This window comes from Natator depressus, chromosome 11, assembly GCF_965152275.1.
Source record: "Natator depressus isolate rNatDep1 chromosome 11, rNatDep2.hap1, whole genome shotgun sequence".
NCBI classification, from domain to species: domain Eukaryota; kingdom Metazoa; phylum Chordata; order Testudines; family Cheloniidae; genus Natator; species Natator depressus.
This window is the reverse complement of record NC_134244.1, coordinates 51,341,847-51,362,537: the sequence shown is the minus strand read 5'-3', so window position 1 is coordinate 51,362,537 and position 20,691 is coordinate 51,341,847. Positions and strand designations below refer to the sequence as shown.

The window sequence follows — 20,691 nt, the reverse complement described above, 5'->3', positions numbered from 1 at the left end:
CACAGATCCAGGAGCCAACGGTGCGCGCCGCCCGCTCCCCACACCTGGTCTGCCCCTCCCTCCATCCCCTCCTCCTCCACCACCATCCTGCGCGCCCCCCTCAGCCAGCTCAACTCCCCTCCACAACCGGCTCAACTCCCGTCCCCGCCGCGTCGCTCCTTTATCCCTCCGCCCCAGGCCATAGGCAGGGCGGGGCTTGGTGAGGCTTTTTTTCGCCCCTTGCTCAGACCCTGGCCTGCCCCCTCCGCCAATTTAACCCCTCTAAAAAAGTAACAGCAGAATCTTCCGTTGCTACGGGCAGTGGCTTCAGCAGCTGTTACTGATCATGCTCAGTTCGTGGGCGTGTGCTCCGTGCGCCACATATAGCACATTCCCAGAGCGGAGCAGCGGGACGCTGATAGGCCGCTCCTGGGATCTCAGTCCCCGCCTTCGGCCCAGCCAGGCTATAAAGGGCGGCGAGCCCCTGGGCTGTCGTAGCAGCAGCCGGGGGAGCTGGGCGCCTGGCCGGAGACCCTCGTCGGTGGAGCGCAGCCCCTCCAGCCGCTGCGCATAAGGCTATCGCTCCCCGACTTCAGCTACAGTGATAGCTAAGTTGGGGAAAACAAACATTCAGAGAAGCCGTGCCCCCTCCTCTCCCCGTGCGTCTCCCCCGCTGTGCCCGCCGCTGGGGTACGGGACTGGCAGCGCGGAAGAGCGAGCGGGAGTCGGGGCGCAAGCTGACATGGCTCGGGCAGCGGAGCAGACAGGCGGCGGAGGCTGCTGTGGTCAGTATCCTGTGGGGAGGACCAGGCTGCGCGGTGCGGCTGCTGGCCCGAAGGCGGCTGCTAGAGAAGGGGCGCAGCACATTTGTGGGGTGCGCTGCTTGGGAAGGAGTGCGAGTGGGTGCAGGGGTGGCACTTCACCCCATGCCGCTCACATGCGGGGGTTACAGGGGAAGGGGGCATGGCATTGTGTGGCTCAGCTGCAGTGGGTAATACAGAGATTTTAAGGCCAGAAAGGTTCCTATTGCTCATGTAGTGCAGCGGTTCTCAAACTGTGGGTTGGGACCCCAAAGTGAGTCGGGACCCCATTTTAATGGGGTTGCCAGGGCTGGCTTAGACTTGTTGGGGCCTGTGACCAGAGCCCAGTGGCTTCAGACCTGGGCATTGGGACTCAGGTTACAGGCCCCCTGCCTGAGGCTGAAGCCCTTGGGCTTTGGCTTTGGCCCCCTACCCACTGGGGGCTTGGGCAGGCTCAGGTTTCAGTCCCTCCCTCCCTGCCCCTGCCCCCCCCCCCCCGGGTTGCATAGTAATTTTTATTGTCCAAAGGGGGTTGTGGTGCAACGAAGTTTGAGAACCCCTGGTGTAGTGTGAGCTCCTGCCCTACTTTTCTGTGATTCTGTAACACAGGCCATAGAATTACATTCTGTAATTCTTACATCAAGTCTAGTGACTTGAGGTTGAACTACAGCCTAACATGTATGTGTGCTGTGTATAGAGTGCAGTGTGGAAAGGGTGCACACATAGGTGGTGTAGTGCAGTGTTTCTCAACCTTTTTGATACCAGGGACCGGCTTGCTGCCTTCCTAAACTCTGTGCCTTGCATAATGACAGGTTTCAGAGTAGCAGCCGTGTTAGTCTGTATCCGCAAAAAGGACAGGAGTACTTGTGGCACCTTAGAGACCAACAAATTTATTTGAGCATAAGCTTTTGTGGGCTACAGCTCACTTCATCAGATGCATGGAGTGGAAAATACAGTAGGACGATTTTATATGCACAGGGAACATGAAACAATGGGTGTTACCATACGTTGCAAATAGTTCTTCCAGAATTAGTTCCATAGGTTACAGTCCAATATCGGAGTGATCCAGACTGGAGTTGAAGACCTCAGTCTTGAGACTCAAATGTCCCCTGATAAACTTAAACTAGAACTATTTGCAACGTATGGTAACACCCATTGTTTCATGTTCTCTATGTATATAAAATCATACTGTATTTTCCATTCCATGCATCCAATGAAGTGGGCTGTAGCCGGTGAAAGCTTATGCTCAGTAAATTTGTTAGTCTCTAAGTTGCCACAAGTACTCCTGTTCTTTTTCCTAAACTCTGTCAGAGAGATCTCAGGGATTTGTGTTGGTCCGCAGACTGGTCATTGAGAAACACTGGTATTGCATGTTGGATGGGGTGCAATCAGGTGGCACAATGTAAATATGCTCCAGACTTTGTGTATATTTAGCTAGTAAGACCTGTCGAAATATTCAGTGTTTCTTCATTTAGTATAATGGCTTTTTCTCTTGCACAATTGCTATGCTGTAGCTATTCCAGTGTGTGGAATTAAAAAGTATAGCAAACCTCTTAGCTTATTTTTGCAATAAGACTTTTGCAGTGTAGAGATTGCTGACTTTAAAATGAATAAAACTTAGTAGCAACCAGGGAAGATGCCAAATAGGCAAATGCATCTGAATCCTCTTTAGCATTTATCTCTCACTTTATTTTTAGGATCCTGTGTCAGTTATTTTACATCTGCAAAGTTTCTTCTTTATCTTGGACATTCACTGTCCACTTGGGTAAGTCAAAAAAAATATTTAGTTACATCACTCAGTGGAACCTCCTTAATCTGCTTCTGACTGATCTGCACTGCATGCTATAATTCATGTAGGAAGGTCGTCTTTGGCAAAGAGTTAATTGCAAAAGTGCTGTGGTGAGCTCTCACTAAGTCTTCATAATCTTCACATGATATTGTACAGTATATTTGCTAATATTCTAATAAATTGCAGTGCTCACAATTGTATAAGGGCCTGATTCACTACCCTCACGCACACTGAGTAATACCTTACTCCTTGAGGAATTTCATTGAAACCAGTAAGGCTTGTTAAACAGTAAATACTACTCAAAGTATTTGATAGATAACAAAGAGGATAACAACAATAAAATTGAGCCCTAACAATCAAAGTATATTTTGTACTGCTTTGTCCTTGATTTTCATAATTTGAAGGGTTTGTATACCTGTCCAGCAATGTAAATTACTGAATGTTGTACAATGGATTTCCTTGTCGTCCGTGCTTATTAACAAACCTCTTTTTCTGAAACAGTAACATCCTTACTGGCAACAGTGCCTATTTACTGAAACACTTTCACCTGTATCTAAACCAACCTTCATTTAGCAATTTACAGTGCTTCAAAGTGAACACAGTAGATCTAGAAATTGATTTGGATGAAATGATCTCCCAGTTCATTAAAACCCTATGAAGTGGCAAAATCTAGCCTGAGAAATGCTACATTGTTTAATATCATTTTAATCCAGTATCTTGCAAGTGAATGACAAGTATTAATTAAGATGAGTAAAAGCACTTTTTTTTTAAAGTAACTCATTCTTGTCTTTCTATGTCTGTCCTAATTTGTTAAATCTCTGAGGCAGGGACTGGCTTGGTATGTACTTTGTACAGCACTGAACACACTGTTCTAGGACTACAAGGTTGTATGCCTCACTTTCATTAATGTAAACGATCGCAGTTGTGTTCCCCCTAAGAAGGCATGGAGAGAGAATAAACCTTTGGTTTAAACAGGTGCAATATAGCAATGAATTATTTTAGTCCAACAACTTCGTTGGTGCTGCTGCTATGAGAAGTAGTGTGCGTTTTTGTTGACTGAACATATCTTAACTAGCAGCACATTGAGCCTGATTCTGCTATTTCCACTAACATTGAGTGGCACCTTATTATGTGAATGGTCCCACTGAAATCCATCAATGGGGATACTGCAGATTAAGGTAAGGTATCATTCAACATGAATAAGGGTGACTGAATCAGAATTTAGGATAATAATCTGGACTACAGCAAACAGTTGAGTGAAAAATGTTTAACAAAAATGTCAGTCTTTAGAAATATTAAACACTAATACACCTTTATTGATTTCAAAAACCCAATTGAGGATCTGAATCCGCTGTCCTTAATCAGGAAAACTCCTATTTCAGCAACAGAAGTTTAGTCTAACTTTTAAGGCTCAGTTCTGCACTTGTCTAGAAAGTTCTTTAACCCACAATAATTCCTCTTTGGAGCCTAAAATAAGACTCTCAATAATAGAGAGAGGGGGGAAGGGGAAAGTTATTTTTGGTTTTTTTTTGTTTTTTTTTCTCTGCCCCTCAAGATGGAAACACATCAACCCAGACCTCTGAAATGGCTTTTGTATAGTTTTCATTCTGAAATATCACAGTGATCTGTATTCAAAATACATAATTTTATATAGATAAACCTCTTACTCTAGTTGGGAACCTAATCAACTTCCATGTTAAGCACCTGTTCTTAAATACAGGAAGAAACTGTAACTGATTAAACATACTTGCCTCTTATCTCTACATTCGGTCAGAGACCTGAAGGAGGCCCTGAATAAGACTATTAAGCCCCAGTTAAGCACGCATTTAAGTGCTTTGCTGAAGTACGGCAGAAGCCAAGGACAAGCTACGTGCTCTACTGAGCTGGTGCCTTAGGCCTAGTTCCACAGAGATCTTGAAATCAGTGGAAGTTAGGAGCCTAAATACCTCTGGGGATCTGGGCCTTAAACCTTATTCTATCAACTATATACAGTACTATTATAATACAGTGCTAAAATTATTGAACTGCTGTTAAGAGGAATGGTTAGGATAATAGCTGTCATTCATACAGAAATATGGTTTAATATCCATGTTATGAATGACTAGAAAGATCTCAAGAATAGCAGGATTAAGCGTGTTATGTAGTTCTGCCTTTTCATTAAGGCATAGGTCCTGGAACTAGAGGTGTGGGGTGTGCTGCAGCACTCCCGGACTTGCAATGGTTTCCATTATAAATGCATAACTGGGTGGTTACTTTCTGTTTGTGCTGCTTACTTTTTAATTCACTGTTGTTCTGTGCCATTAATTGATGCTCTGACTTTTTTTAAAGTTTATTTTAAAAATACAACCCCAAATCAAAAACCAGTGTGCTTCCCCTGTTGAAAACGGCTAGCTTTGGAGAAGTTGAGGCGATGTGGAATAGTATGAAAGTACTGTGGGTGAACACAATGGATGAAATTTTCAGTTAATGAACTCCTAAACTGATTCTGTAGCAGTAGCTTTGAGCAGTATCAGTCTAAACAAGACAAAACTGCTTTTTAAATTTTTTTGCATTAATAAAAGCTAAAGAGTACTGTCCATGTTCATACAATGTAGTACAGGCATAGGGAACCAAGAGAAGGCTACACTTAATATGTATTTGGGTTCTTAGTCTCCAGTAGCAAGATCTTGGCCTGCAGATACTGAGGGAGAAATCTTGAGTGCATTTAAATCCAATTGGAGTTTGCCATTGACTTCAGTGAGGCCAGGATTTTACCTTGAGAGTAATAGCTGTCACAGTGCATCATATTCCAATATTTAAAAAGGTGTATGCAGGCAAGGGTTCCATAAAGCTCCTTTTTTATTTAATCAATTTCAACAACTAAAACTTTGATGCAGGAATAGAAGTATATCAGGCCTGCACTATTATGAAAGTAGTGCTTTCTCCTGAATTAACTTTCTACCTGAATGAACAATCAAATAGGTTAGCCAGAATTTAGGGTTCAGTGACCACCTACATACATTTGTAAGTTAAAGTTGAATAAGTAGCTTGAATCGTACTGAAGTCTCTTGATTCAGAAAGACACTTAAGTTCCATTTATGAAAATTAAATTATGCATACTTTTACACCCCTCTCCCAAATAAGGAATGTAAGTATAGCATGTTAGAGGGAAATTTTTTTGTCCTTACACATGGAGAAGTCAAGTCAATTGTTGGGGGTCTGCATGGTCCCAAGCCTGTGGAATTTGAGTGAACGGTGTTGTGACCTGGTGCATATAGTCACAGCACTGCTTATGTTTGTCCCAGCTGCGTCCCCATTACGGTGTGGGTGGCCAGACCAAACTTGAGTGGTGTGATTCTGGGCAAAAGGTTGCAATGCCAGGAGTGAGTGGGCCCAGGTCCCCAGGACATCTACGGCTACAATGTGAATGTGGGGTAGACTTGCTCTCCAACCCTCCCTCCACAGGGGCCTAAGTTCCAGATTTTGTCTTGAGCCCCAGTAATTTGTGTGGCCCTGCTTCTGACAGCTATCACAGGCACTTGCATAAATGATAGCTTTTAAATTTGAGCGCGTTTGGAGCAACTCATCTCCAGAAGAGCCTCAGTGCATGTATTCTAATGAATCCCAAAAGCCGAATTCATCACTGGGGTATACCACTGCTACTCCCCTGGACTTTCAGCAACAATGAATTTGGTCCCAAACGGAGTGACACTTTGGAGGCCTTTTCCTTTATTGTCATCTTGTTCAACTTGTTACAGATTACTCAGTTTCTGGTCTTGCAACAAAAAAATTTTTTTGTTGCAACAAACTTGGAACACTCTACATTTCAAAGTCCTTTGTACCGCGCACAAAATGATTACTGAGCCTTTCAAGAGGCAGATAACTGAAGAATATATATTCTATAATAGATTAACATTAGGGACTCTCCTTAACCAAACTGTCTGCCATAGTACACAACAATTTCTGCAGTGCATTTGTTGCAATATATTTCTAAAGTAAATTGGGCTAATGACCTAAATTATGTGGCCTAAATAAATAAACAGATATTCAGTGACCAGCTGTGGATATGTGTATTGCACAGCATTGTTAGTGAATCATAATAATGGAAACTTTTTTAAAATAAAATTAAGAATGGCTGCCTTTACACTAAGCTGTTTTTAAACTATTGCAGTTGCTATCATAAGTTCTGCATCATCTTGGTGGTACTACAATACAGGAAGGATAAATTATTTCTAAATACCACTCTTCTGTTGGAAACTTAAGGATGCTTAATTTGAAATCTAGTCAATTTCAAAAAAAAAATTAAAATCTGGTTTCATATTCAACACCTGCCCCCTGTCTCCCTACTAATTTGTGGTTTTCCAGTCATGTTTTCCTAAGTAGAAGCTCTGTACAAATGCCAAAGGAATCTGACTCTCCACAGTGGAAACAATACAACAGAAATGGTAAAACTGACTACCTAGGAAATCAGCTTCTCTGCTCTCTTTCAGTTAGCAGTTACAACAGGGGCAGGCAAACTTTTCGGCCTGAGGGCCACATCGGGCTCCAGAAATTGTATGGAGGGCCGGTTAGGGGAGGCTGTGCCTCCCCAGGCATGGCCCAGCCCCCGCACCAGATTTCTCTTCTTCCCCCCCCCCCCCCCCCCCAGCTTCTTGCCTCCTGAGGCCATGCCCCTGGAACCCCGCCCCCTGACTGCCCCCCACCACCACATCCAACCACCCCTTCTCCCTGTCCCCTGACTGCCTCCTGTCACCCCATCCAACCCTTCTTTTTTCCTTCCTGATTTTCCCCCCTTGCCCCTGACAGCCCCCATGGGACCTACTCCCTGCCCCCTTACTGCACTGCCTGGAACACTGGTGGCTGGAGCCAGCTACGCACAGCGCAGCTCAGAGCACCTGGTCAGGCCAGGCTCTGCAACTGTGCTGCCCCAGGAGCTCGCCACCCTGAGCATTGCGCCAGCAGCGCGGCGAGGTGAGGCTGTGGGGGCGGGGGACAGCCTCCTGGGCTAGGAGCTCCGGGGCTGGGCAGGAGGGTCCTGTGGGCCGGATGTAGCCCGCAGGCAGTAGTTTGCCCACCTCTGTCTTAGAAGGTATTTTGTAGGTGAAATGTATTCAGACAGAAGTGCTGATTAAAGCTGGCAGTGTCATTTTAAACTTTCACAGCTAGAATAGATGACAGTTGCTTAGTTCCACCCTTTGAAACTTTAGTTTCACATGGACAAAGTTACATTTTCTAAAAGAGCACTGATGATGGTAAGCTTAAACAAATACGTTTGTAGCTGTTGGAGGCATCTGAGATGAAGAATCTTCATAAAAATTAGTCTTTCTCTGGCTTCTTGGTTGTAACTGAGGACAGAATTTTGGCTCCTAATACTACCATAGAAAGCCTTTGGTACTATGATGTATTGGGGATAACCAACATTAATTGGGGCCAATAATAGTATTGATTTGGACCTCAGCTCCCACTAACGTTGAAGGGTGCACCATGCACAGAATGGCAGATAGGGCTTATATTGGGAGCAGGAGGGATGGACAGGGAGGGAGTAACAAAGTTCTTAAATGCAGTGTTCACGTAGGTATTCTTTGTGGAGCTATTAAAACATGGAAATCTGCTACCATCTAGCAAAATGCAAATACTGATACCAACTTTTTTCTTATTTAAGGGAGATCGGATGTGGCACTTTGCAGTATCTGTCTTTCTGGTTGAACTTTATGGAAACAGCCTCCTCTTGACTGCTGTCTATGGACTGGTTGTGGCAGGATCAGTTCTCCTTTTGGGAGCCATTATCGGAGATTGGGTGGACAAGAACTCAAGGCTTAAAGGTTAGCAACCTTAGTGGAGGCTATTAGTTATTATGGGGTGACTCAAATTAGAGTTGGAAGAGGAAGCCATCTAAAGCAGCTGTCCGCATAATGGCATGCTAAAAAGATCCGCTGGTTAAATATGAAAACCAGGCTTAATTTACTAACCATCTATAAATATGAAACTATTCAGAATAATAATGGACTAAATAATTCTGTATGGATAACCTCAAAGATAAGAGAACACCAATTTTAGGCTCTGATCTATTCCTTATTCATGCAAAACTCTTAATTGTAGCTAGAGAGAGAGGGTGAAATCCATGTGAATTTTGCCTAAATAAGGATTGCAGAATCAGTTTCCTGGAATCCAGTAATCTGACAACATAATTTAACACTTCCTTGCTGACTTCCTTCTGTCTAGAAATATTCCACACTGTATATTAGAACTGCCTTTGTAATCTGTTGCTCTTGTATGTTCTCTTCAGTCACCTCTTATGTAGTTACATTAATTGAAAACCCTGTTCTGTAAAATGAAAATTAATTTTAAAGCATTTACACAATAGCACTCACTTTTTTTAAAAACAGTGTTTGGAAGTCTTGCTGAATGGAGGAAAATGCCTATTTTTCTCATATTGTATTATACTGTTAGGTCAGTGGAACTACACTAAGAATGAATTTGATTCTGTGTATAGACTGTAAAATGGTGGTTGATTCAAAGTGAAAATGAGATCTCTTCACACTATAAAAACAGTTTACCTTATAAATAAACTTTAATTTTTAAAAGAGAAAATGGGGCGGGGGAAGGACTTGAAGAATATAGCTTGTATAGAAAAAAAATTATTTAATTCCAAACATGAAGATGGGGAATATCCACAGATTATATTTATATTTTTTTTAACCTGAAACAGTGGCTCAGACTTCCTTGGTTGTACAGAATGCATCTGTCATCCTGTGTGGTATCATCCTGATGATTGTCTTCTTGTTTAAGACCCAACTTTTGACCTTATACTCTGGATGGCTTCTTGTAAGTACTCAAATTTAAGACTTCTTTAGTGTCACTAGTAAAGGAAAGTAACTTATTAATTTGACACCAATTGAGCTCTTACAACTGAGGATCTGCCCCACTGAGTCTCTTCCTGTACTCATGGACATCAATGGAGGCTCTGTCATTGGCTTCAATGATGCAGGATCAGGCCATTAAATCCTACTTACTGTTTTTAGCTTTGTTGCAAAAGGGCACAGGGGAACATACCTCTTTGTTAATAAATAAAATAATCATTTTTAAATCTTCATATTATCATTGTACTGTCTGAAAAGTAACATTTATATGAAACGGTTTAAAATACAGAACTATAATTTTGGTTGTCCAAGAAAGTCTGTATTTTTAGTCATTTAACTTGGTCCATCATTTTACTCATGTTTAACACTTCTTTTCTTTCCTTTTTTTCCTCCAGACCATGTGCTATATCCTGGTTATCACAATAGCAAATATTGCAAATTTGGCCAGCACTGCCACAGCAATCACAATTCAGAGAGACTGGATTGTTGTGGTTGCAGGTGAAGATAGAAGCAAATTGGCAGGTGAAATACATTATTTCCACTATCTAAAAGTGTCTTAACATGTGGGCTTGATTTTTAACAGACTGCAGTTTTACCCTGAAGTCAGCACATTCTTCTCTCTCAGCTCCTGGAACATAGAACAACAGTTTAAAAGGGCAGCTTTCCCCCTACCATATTCCTCACTATATCTACAGAGATTAGTAATGACTGTTGTAAAACTCTGATCACAGCGTAGTTACCTAGCCATAAAACTATCTTCTTGTTTTAATCCAACTCTAACACTATCAAGGGAGATCAGTTTTATTTCTGCAAACCAAATATAGAATTTCATCAAATCACCTGTGTTTAATACTCAATAGTAAATACATTGACTGACAGGATTTGATTAAGATTTATCAACGTTTATTATCATCAAGGGAATCCCATATTCTGAGAACATTAGAGAGATTAACCCTCTTATTAGGTAAAGTGCACAACTTGTAACCTTTTCTGATTTTTTTTTTTAATTTTTATTTATCAAATTACAAACTCCCTCTTAATCCCCTATTTTGACCTTGCAGTAGTTTCTTAGCAATTACCTTCTGTAGAGCAGTAGTGTCTTAATTTTCTTCAAACGCACACCAGTTGTTGATGGAAGTTCCCTTGCAGAGCCTTAATGTTAATGGTTCTCATTAATCTTTCTTGTTTGTATTTAGCAAATCACATCCCATCTCTGCTTCAAACGAGGTGCAAGTCACCCCGGGGGAGAGCTATCATGTAATAGGTGTAATGTAATAGAGACAGTATTGCCTTTTTTTGTCCTTCCTCAATTCTGACAGATTAATGCAGCATCATATGACCATTTCTGTTCTGTATGATTGCCTGGGAAATAGATTCCTCACACAGAAAACCTGTTCCATTTCATAGACTTCTCCCAAGGAGGTTTTTGTGTCTGGTGTGGTGGTGGTGTGGGTTTTTTATTAGTTATAACAGTATCTAAAACAAAATGAGGATTATATTGTGAGGAATATCTGTAAAATACTTACTTTGATTGTGAAATATGCAGAATGACCAAAGGCCAAAAGAACCTATTTCTCTTTATACTCTTTTTCACAAAGAAGGCACACTGCTATGTAATTTAGCAGAACAGGCAGATAAAAGCTACTGTGTTCTCTCCTCACTTATCCTGGATGGTTCTCTCCATCTACCTTGATTCCCATATGGCTTCCCTTCTAACTATGGTGGGGGAATAATGCTATTCTCCCAATCTCCTAGAATCATAGAATATCAGGGTTGGAAGGGACCTCAAGAGGTCATCTAGTCCAACCCCCTGCTCAAAGCAGGACCAATCCCCCACTAAATCATCCCAGCGAGGGCTTTGTCAAGCCCGACCTTAAACCTCAAAGGTTCTCTCTCAGTAGATCATGCAGGTCTTCATAACTCTGTCTTGTGTGCTTTGATCAGTACTGAATTGGCTATTAATACTGACACTTAATTTATCTTTAGATTTCGGAGTTAATTCCTTGAAAGGAATTAGCAATTTCAGGCTCTCTGCAGACTCGGGAAAATACCAGTATATTGATTTACCCTTGGTTCATCTTTTTACAGAAAGCTTAGGCCAAGATTTTTCCAAAATAGGTCTCATAAAATTAGACTCCTATATCTGTATTTAAGCACCTACATGTATGGCCTGTTGAGGGGGGTGGGGAGAGCTGAGCATGCAGTGACTTCTGTCGGCCACAACAGCCAGAAATGTAGGGCCGAAAGGGACCTCAAGAGGTCATCAAGTCTAGCCCCCTTCACTGAGGCAGGACCAAGTTCAATCTAGACCATCCCTGACAAGTTTGTCCAACCTGTTCTTAAAAGCCTCCAGTTATGGGGATTCTACTACCTCCCTTTTTAGTTAAAGATGGAAGCCTCTTCCAGAGCTTTTAGTTATAAAGTTATTCCTAATGGCACCAGTTCATTGCAAATAAAGGTTAGTCACTGCTATATGCACAGCAACTTGCTGGGAAAAGTAAGGCAAAAGTTTATGGGGTCGGGGGAAGGAAGAGGGAGGACTCTTCCCATTATTAGAATGGAACTATGAGCTATATATTAATGTCAAAACCCAAGGGGACCGCACCTAACTGTGCGTGACTGGAACAGAAGGGGGAGAGAGAACTTTGCTCTCTGAAATTGCAGAATGATTGATGACCACTGTGTGCCCCAGTAAGGCAATTTAGTTATATCAAAGGTCTGTTCTCATAGATATTAAGGTCAAAAGGGACAATTATGATCATCTAGTTTGACCTGCATAATGCAGGCCACAGAATCTCACCCACCCACTCCTGCAATAAACCTCTCACCTATGTCTGAGCTATTGAAGTCCTCAAATCGTGGTTTAAAGACTTCAAGGTGCAGAGAATCCTCCAGCAAGTGACCCATGCCCTGTGCCGCAGAGGAAGGCGAAAAACCCCGAGGGCCCCTTCCAATCTGCCCTGGAGGAAAATTCCTTCCCAACCCCAAATATGGCAATCGCTGAACCCTGAGCATGTGGGCAAGAGTCACCAGCCAGATACCCAGGAAAGAATTCTCTGTAGTAACTCAGATCCCACCCCATCTAACATCCCATCATATGTTCATTTGTAATTAGAGGTGAACTGAGGAAGCCAATAAATAAATGTTTCAGTATTGTACAGATAGTTTAAGAAATGTCTGTCATCCATTACAGAAATATTTTTTTCATAGGTCATGATCCATTCTGTATTTGGTGTTCCCACTAATTTCAAGAGTTGCTTCAGATTCAGGCCAGGAGTGCAGAGTGATCTTTGATGAAAGGGGAATCATCTGAGTATTATTCTGAAGACATTTGATAATTTTTCATCTCTTACTTTAATCCAAGTATGCTCAATCATGAACATCTCACTCTGACCACAATGGGTGCTGAGTTTGATTAGCTCAATACAATTAAACTAATTTTCATCAGACACAGAAGTATTATACATAAGGGCTAAATCCTGGTCCCAGTGAAGTCAAGAGAAGGTTTGCTATTGGTTTTTATAGGGACTGGGATTTGGCTCATGTATTCATTTTAATCTATTATATTACATATACATCTTCTGTAAGTTTTCATTAATATTTTCCTTATCAAATTATTTATTATAGATATGAATGCTACAGTACGAAGAATTGATCAGCTGACCAATATCTTGGCCCCAATGGCAGTTGGCCAAATAATGACCTTTGGCTCACCAGTGATTGGCTGTGGCTTCATTTCTGGCTGGAACCTGTTGTCTATGTGTCTGGAATATCTGCTGCTCTGGAAAGTCTACCAGAAAACCCCTGCTCTGGCTCTCAAAGCTACTTCAAAAATTGAGGAGTCAGAGCTGAAACAACTGAATGTACAGAAAGGTATCGATGATATCTTAAATTTATTATATACACTACATCAATCATACCAAAACTGGAAACCATTCATTTTCCATTTTATTCTCCTATAGACCATTTTGGTTCTTTTGCTTAACAATACTTTTCAGGATTTTACTCTTTACTGTTAGAGCAACTTGTTTTAGTGTTGGGTGGTGTTACCAATGAACTTAGTTTTGAGTAACAATATTTGAGGTTGCAGATGGCTGGAATACCCCATAAACAGCAGCCAAAGAATGGACATTTTTGGTTTGGTCTCTTAACCTCACAAGTTAGAATCCTTCCAGAAACTAGCCCGTTTCACTTATAGAATGTATCCAAAATGTGGCACATGTTGGAATATGAAGTCTAAAGAATATTTTTCCCTTTGAAAAAGGGAGATGTCTAGCAGGGAAATACCACTCAACGCACCTAGGAAACAGAGCTTCCAAACATCCCCACCAACGATATTGAATTTGTTGCGGTTGCTGGAAAAAGATACTCTAAACATGAGGTACCACTAAATGAGGACTGCCCTTTCAAATATTTAGGGTTTGATTAGGGCTCTTCAGGAGGGACGAGAGTAGTTCCTGGGGGATGGATGGGGGGGGCCATTGTAAGACTAAATACATTCTTTGTAAATTCTAGGATGACTTATAATAGCCTGTTAGAGTAAAAAGATGTGAAGGATGAGGCCATCTTAGCAGTCTACTTCTAGTACTATGCATTACAGTTTAGGAGATCCTAGTTAGTAACATTCGCTGAGTCCTTTTCTTCCTGAGAACACATTTAGCCTCTATGGGGGAGAATGCCCTGCAGTTAACCCTAGGGTTAATGCTGGAGCAGTGGTGATGTGCTCCAGAAAGAGCCATTGTCACCAATCTCTTGGCATAGGAGAGGTGATAACACAGGTTGATGGGGTGAAGTGAAGAGGTTAAAAGGTGAGTACAGCTCCTTGGAGGTCTGAATGGGGCTTCTTCAAGCTCCTTAAGACTAAAGACAAAATTAGCAACTGGCAATGTTTAGAAAACCTGTCTCATTACCACTATTAATTTGACTTTGGTTTAAAATTAGACTTGTTAGGGCTGTAAATATGCCTCACACAGGCCTTCCAGTTTGCAGGGATTTGTGCAAAGCTTCATGTTCAAATAAACTCCAGAACACACACTGAATTTCAGCTATGGCTTCCACTCTAGCTGAAAGGCCTTTTCAGTCTTTGCCAACTCTCTCCTGGCTCTAGGTTTGCAAAAAAATGAGAACCTGGCATGGTGTGTGTGTTGGGGGGTGTCTAGGACTGGAAATCAAGAATGACTGTATTAGAATCCCAGCTCTCACACAGACTCCCTAAGTGGCCTTCAGCAAGTCACTTTATTTCTCTGTTGATTTTACCCACCAATAAGATGGGGAATATTTGCTTACTACCCCTTGGGGCGTTGAGAACGTTTTTAATTAATGTTTGTACAGTGCTTTGAACACTAAAAGCTCTATATAAGTGCCTAGTGTTGTCATTAAGCAAATTATTTTGCACAAGCCATTGCTTAGTGTTCACATCTCACAAGAAACCTAGTGTGAGAAGAACTGTCTCTTCACCAATGTAACACAACAAGCTGCTTTTTAAATCAATGAAAATTAGTTTTATTTTTGGTTCCCCTATTACTTTCTGGATTTAAGGGCATGGGTAGAATGTGAAATATAATAATTTTAACAAAGCTGTTTTTGTAACCTAATTAACCAGAATATATTTAAAATGACAAACCTCCCTAGAAAGGAAGCACCTTTATTAAATACATACAGCATAATGAGTTATACTCCATAGTTCTTTTGCAGGAAAGCACTTAATAGTTATGTTTCTGTTTTACAGATAGCGAATTGAAGCCCACTGAAGGAGTCCAGTTAATTGAGAAAGATGTAACAGTCTTTGAGCCCCAGCAGGAGAAGGAAATCAGCTGTAGTGCCTGGATTGCTGAACCTTTCATCACATTTCGTGATGGATGGGTTGCATACTACAACCAACCTGTGTTTCTTGCAGGTCTGGGTCTTGCATTCCTCTATATGACTGTTCTGGGCTTTGATTGCATTACTACAGGTTATGCATACACTCAGGGTTTGAGTGGTTCTGTGCTAAGCCTTCTGATGGGGGCCTCGGCCATAACTGGAATCATGGGAACAGTAGCCTTTACCTGGCTCCGTCGCAAATGTGGCCTAGTTCGCACAGGCTTCATCTCTGGAATAGCCCAGTTTGCCTGCTTGGTCTCATGTGTGATTTCTGTGTTCATGCCTGGAAGTCCTTTGGATTTGACTGTTTCCCCATTTGCTGACATCCGTACCAGGTTATTGGAAGGACAACCATTGCCTACTGCACGTCCAACTGATATGTCTGAAATATCCTTTACAACTGGAACGCACAACTGGTTAAACGGATCTAGCTCTGTTAACAGTAACCTAGAGATGAGTTCTGACTCTGTGCCTTTAATCTCTGTTAGTCTTCTGTTTGCAGGAGTTATTACTGCTAGAGTTGGTAAGTAATGCCTGTCTATTAAAATCTCTAATCTGTGATTATTTTTAATTCTATTAGTTGTAGATCCTTTTTGTTAAACTCAGATTTTAATGAAGAACCCACAATTGACTACATTACTCTTACTCATAACAAGTCTAAAACTTGTGGTATTTGATCTTGCAGTAGTCTGGCCTATAGTTACTGTAGCCCTAGTTTCTTGTGTATAATATTGCACAATGCCTTCTTTAATTCATAATTTTTCTTTACTCAGTACCGTGTGTAAACATACGTAGTATACTCTCTCTCATGAGATGGAGTTAAGTATTTGCAGATGTTTAATTAAAATTGCTATATATTTGACAATATTTAATTAAAGCTTTGAGGATTTGCTAGATAGCCTAGTATTAACACCTCAACAGAATCAAAGAGCATAACGATTTAATTGCATGAATGAAACAATGTATAACTATCATTTTGTAGTTCTGCTCTTACTCTTATGGCTTCTCTATAATTTTGTTTTGGGAGGAAGAAGTACTTGGCTTGCATGCATTTAGGGTTACTTGCAAAGAAAATTTTAAATCCTAACTAAAACAGATTAATCGGGCACAGGAGCTACTACAATGAGTTTCTCCTTGAAATCAAACTTTCCTGCAGTGTTTACAGTTGAAAACATGCACTCCCCCACCCCCGCAACACAGTAATCTCTCCACAGGACAGAACTATTATTTATTAGTCACAAACCTTAAATGGAGATGACAACTGGAATGAAAAATTCTTTAAACAATAAGTAGACTTTAGTTATACTCTACATGATGTGCTCTAAATTTCTTTAATTTTACATTGGAAAAAAATTAATTTTACTGTATCTGTACATTTTCTTTTGCACATGGAGAATTTAAACTAGTTAAAGGAATTTGTTTGTTACAATATTTACCTTACTTAGTTTTAGTATGAGTGTCAGATAATCCAGACTTTTTCACAATCCTAGAGTATTTCCATTCTCTCCTTTATAAGGATTGTTGTACAAAGCATTGTTTGACAGGCATACTTGGTTCAGTGTTGCACCAGTTCTCTCTCCATAAGAAATAGCAGCAAAGGGCCAAATTCTGCCCTTAGTTACACTGGTGGGAAATCTGTTCAAGTCAGATGAGAGCACAGCTTGACCCAGATGTTTGACTTCAAATCAATGCTCCTCATAATGAAGATTGGGTTGGTAAAAAATAACTGTAGAATGAAATTCCTTTGGAAATCTAACCTTTCCATATAGATAATTAAGGTTTTTCCTCTTTGGTTTTTCCCAATAGGCCTCTGGTCCTTTGATTTGACTGTCACACAGTTGCTCCAAGAAAACGTGATAGAGTCTGAAAGAGGCATTATAAATGGTGTCCAGAACTCCATGAATTACCTTCTTGATCTGCTGCATTTCATCATGGTCATCCTGGCCCCCAACCCTGAAGCTTTCGGCTTACTGGTGCTTATTTCTGTGTCCTTTGTTGCAATGGGTCACATAATGTACTTCCGATTTGCTCAAAAAACCTTGGGGAATCAGCTCTTTGCTTGCTGTGGTCTTAAATCCAAAGCAGTCTCTAATGATTCACCACCTGGTAATTCATCCACTGTTTAGGGGGTCTCAAACTATTGCCACCCCCTCTTTAATTATAAGACAAGTATGCAGTTAGATGCTTCAAAGTAGCCATAAAGGGCAAAGTAAAGTGTTTCTCTACAGTCTAACACAGTCACTTCATACTCACTTCAAGTAACACACTCATTTCAAGGGAGCCCTCCAAACCAGCTAAGAAACTTGGCCAGATTCATCCATATGTTTCAAGTTTGGGTTAAAAGGAAATTACTCAAATGCTAAATTTAGGGTTTAAACTGAATCTCCAAAATATGTATTATAGGAATGCAACAATATTTTATCATTTCAATTTTGAATTTCTTCCCTTTTAACCATGATGAAGACTATGGCCTCACTGGCATAAATACATACTCTTTAGCTGATGTACATGTGTAGTCTTAACTGCTCTGAGTTCAGGTGATTTGCCCATTGAGTAATATAGTTTTACTCAAGCTAATAAACATGAACTATCTTATGTTTTATATTTTATTGGGTTTTTCCCCTTTACATAAATGTTGTGGTTTCTGCCTGTATGCTGCTCCAGTTAAGAGAACTGGATTCTTTTTCTAAACTGTCTGAAATGTTATGCTGTTAACATGTGAAATGTTAAACAAGTTGTGTGTACTGTGTATTTAAGTTCTGATTGTCTAAAATCTGACATTTGCCCAAAATATCTGTGCCTTTGTGTTTTTGATGAACTTTAGAGAAACACCTTTGCAGTTTTATCTTATACTATTCTAGTTCATGAATAAATAAGTACAAAATATTGTATTACATGTATGTAGCACTTCATAAAATTAAGTACAGTATAACCAAGTAAGCCGAAGCTATAAATGTAATGTAGCATTGTAAAGCAAAGCTTTTCTATTAAAGCACACCAGATGTGCTAAAGAAGGTTTGACAGAGCAGATCGTGTAAAGGATCATGAGTTTGGATATACAAAGAGATAGGCTAAGGGCTAAATCTACTGGTCACCTTTCTGAAAATTATCAGAATATGAGCAGCTTCAGTTTCATTTTAATCTAATGCCATTGCTTTAGAAACCCCAACATCAGCCTGGTGTATTAGAAAATTATTACTAATCCAGGCTAAACTAAATGTAAAGGAAAACTTAAAATATTTTATAAACATTGGTGCATCTTTTTTAAAATTCTCTTGTAAAACATTGTACACTTTTTAAATTACTAGAAACATGTATTTTTTAAACATCTGTAAAACAAAAACAAGCCTGTGACCGTTTGACCCTTTTAAAGCAATTTTGGGAAGAACAGTGGACAGTGACCCTTTTTTTAAAGGAGAAGGTCATTTTTCAATGTGGAGGTATGGGCAGAGCTTTTTACATTAACCATTTATGCACTTTTGTGGAAACTGCAGTAATGTTGCTTTAGTATTCTGAGTTTCCTATGGTAGGACTTTTAAACAATGTTAGGAAGTCTTTGTAAAATGTTTGCAAAAAAATATTATTTTTTTCACTTTGACTTTTTTGTACTGTCTTTCAAACAGCCTTGTGTTAGCCAACTTCAACCTTGGTGCAAGCAGGCACAGCTCCATTGAAACTATTGGTGTTTACACCATGGCTGAATCTGGGTCACTTTCCTCAACTGTGATAACTTGTATTTCTATTTTAAATAGAATGTAAAAAAATTTAGTATTTGTTTCTGACCAATATTTTGTGAAAAAATCTGAAGCGAATGCATGAGGATCCTATATCAAATCTAAACTTTAAATGAAAATTCAGTAAGTGCTTGTAACAGTCCCTCTTTTTCCTCTAAAGGATCAACGTTAATCATTGATTCTTTACCAAATGGCACTCAGGAACTCTTTCATTAGATTTATAATTGTTTCTACTTTCCAACAAAGAATCTGGTTTTGCACTGTAATAATGTCACATGTATAAACACATTTTTTTAAACAAAATTAGTGGCTCAATCCTGGGGCATAACTCCTGAAGGAAATTTGAGTTTTGCCATCAACAGAACTTTGTCAGGAAAGACATTAAATCAGGTTTTGTTTGTGTGGACTGTCTAATCATGTTTTATAGAATGGATACCTATAATGTTAGACATTGAAGACAATGGAGTTATACTAAAGACTAATGTCCACTTGGGGCAGTGGACTAAACAATAAAACTTAGATCTCTGAATTACTAAATGTGTTACTTTATTTCTGATTATCTGTAATCTCAGTTGAGGCCACATTCTAATATTGAATGTGAATAAAGATTACTCACTCTACTAGTGGGCTCATTAAAGTCAATGGGACTATTTGTGGCATAAAATGCTACTCCTACATAAGAACTTAACTTTACTTTGTATCATTAGGTAGCCTGATATTTTGTATTTTGCACACACCAAATGCCCACTGATTTGAATGAGAGTTTAGGGTATACAAGCAATGGGTGCAGCTGGGTGCCAAGAGATAATCCTAAAGAATAACCCTTCTTACTCCATTTATTTCATAAGACTAGAATGCTTTGGACCTAGCCTAAACATATCAGGAAACACATGTACTTAAACAGTACATGTATGTGTGCCATTTGTGCTTTGAAGCACCGTGGGCCCTGAAGTAGTCTGTCTTATGGGAGTTATGCTGAGTAGGCACTTTAGGAAGAAGCCTGTTATCTTTTCTTTTAATTTAAAACATGCCCAAATTAGATGGGAGGGGGGAACCTCTTAATGTGCATAGTAAAACAAATATTACTATTCCTATGTTACACTTTTATGTAGGTTATAGTAGTTTCTCGTTAATAAAACTTGTGAATAAATCTGGATGAGCAGCTTTAGTTCTATTTGGTTTTATTCTGTATATAGGTGGGTATATTTGATGGATCAGTCTGCCACATTTTATACTGTTTTATAATCGGAATGCTTTGGCCTGTTCCTCAATTTAAAGCTTGATAGATACTATCAGGAAGTGCAAACAAATGGGGCAAAACAGGTAACAAAAGGTACCATGGTGTGTGTGGTGGAGTGACATCATGGTCCCATTGAAGTCATTGGCAAAACTCTCTACCTCAATGGGGCCAAAAATTCATCCCTGCATGGAGACCAAAAACATCTCCAGACTTCAGATATTTTTGTTTAGTGTGTGGTATTGCTTTGGAGTACTTATTCTTAAAACTACACAAATTTAAGACAGAGCATGAATGTTTTATGCAAGGCCTTTTTCTTTTATTAAATGTTCTATTCATTTTAAAAAAATAGAAGGCCAGAAAGGACTACTGTGCTCAAGTCTGACTGCTGATATAACACAGGTTATAGGGCTTTTCTGAATTAATTCTTATTTGAGCTAGAGCATATATT

General features: G+C 40.1%; 1 protein-coding gene across 1 annotated transcript; it reads left to right on the top strand.

Moving 5' to 3' along the window:
• Positions 1 to 449: 449 nt before the first annotated feature.
• SLC40A1 (solute carrier family 40 member 1) lies at positions 450 to 20,186 on the top strand. The gene is made up of 8 exons (XM_074967765.1): positions 450 to 764; positions 2,477 to 2,544; positions 8,210 to 8,369; positions 9,257 to 9,372; positions 9,803 to 9,929; positions 13,035 to 13,280; positions 15,136 to 15,792; positions 17,076 to 20,186. Exons 1-8 carry the CDS (start codon positions 722 to 724, stop codon positions 17,393 to 17,395), a joined length of 1,737 nt encoding a protein of 578 aa, XP_074823866.1. The 5' UTR covers positions 450 to 721; the 3' UTR covers positions 17,396 to 20,186.
• The last annotated feature ends 505 nt before the right edge of the window (positions 20,187 to 20,691 follow it).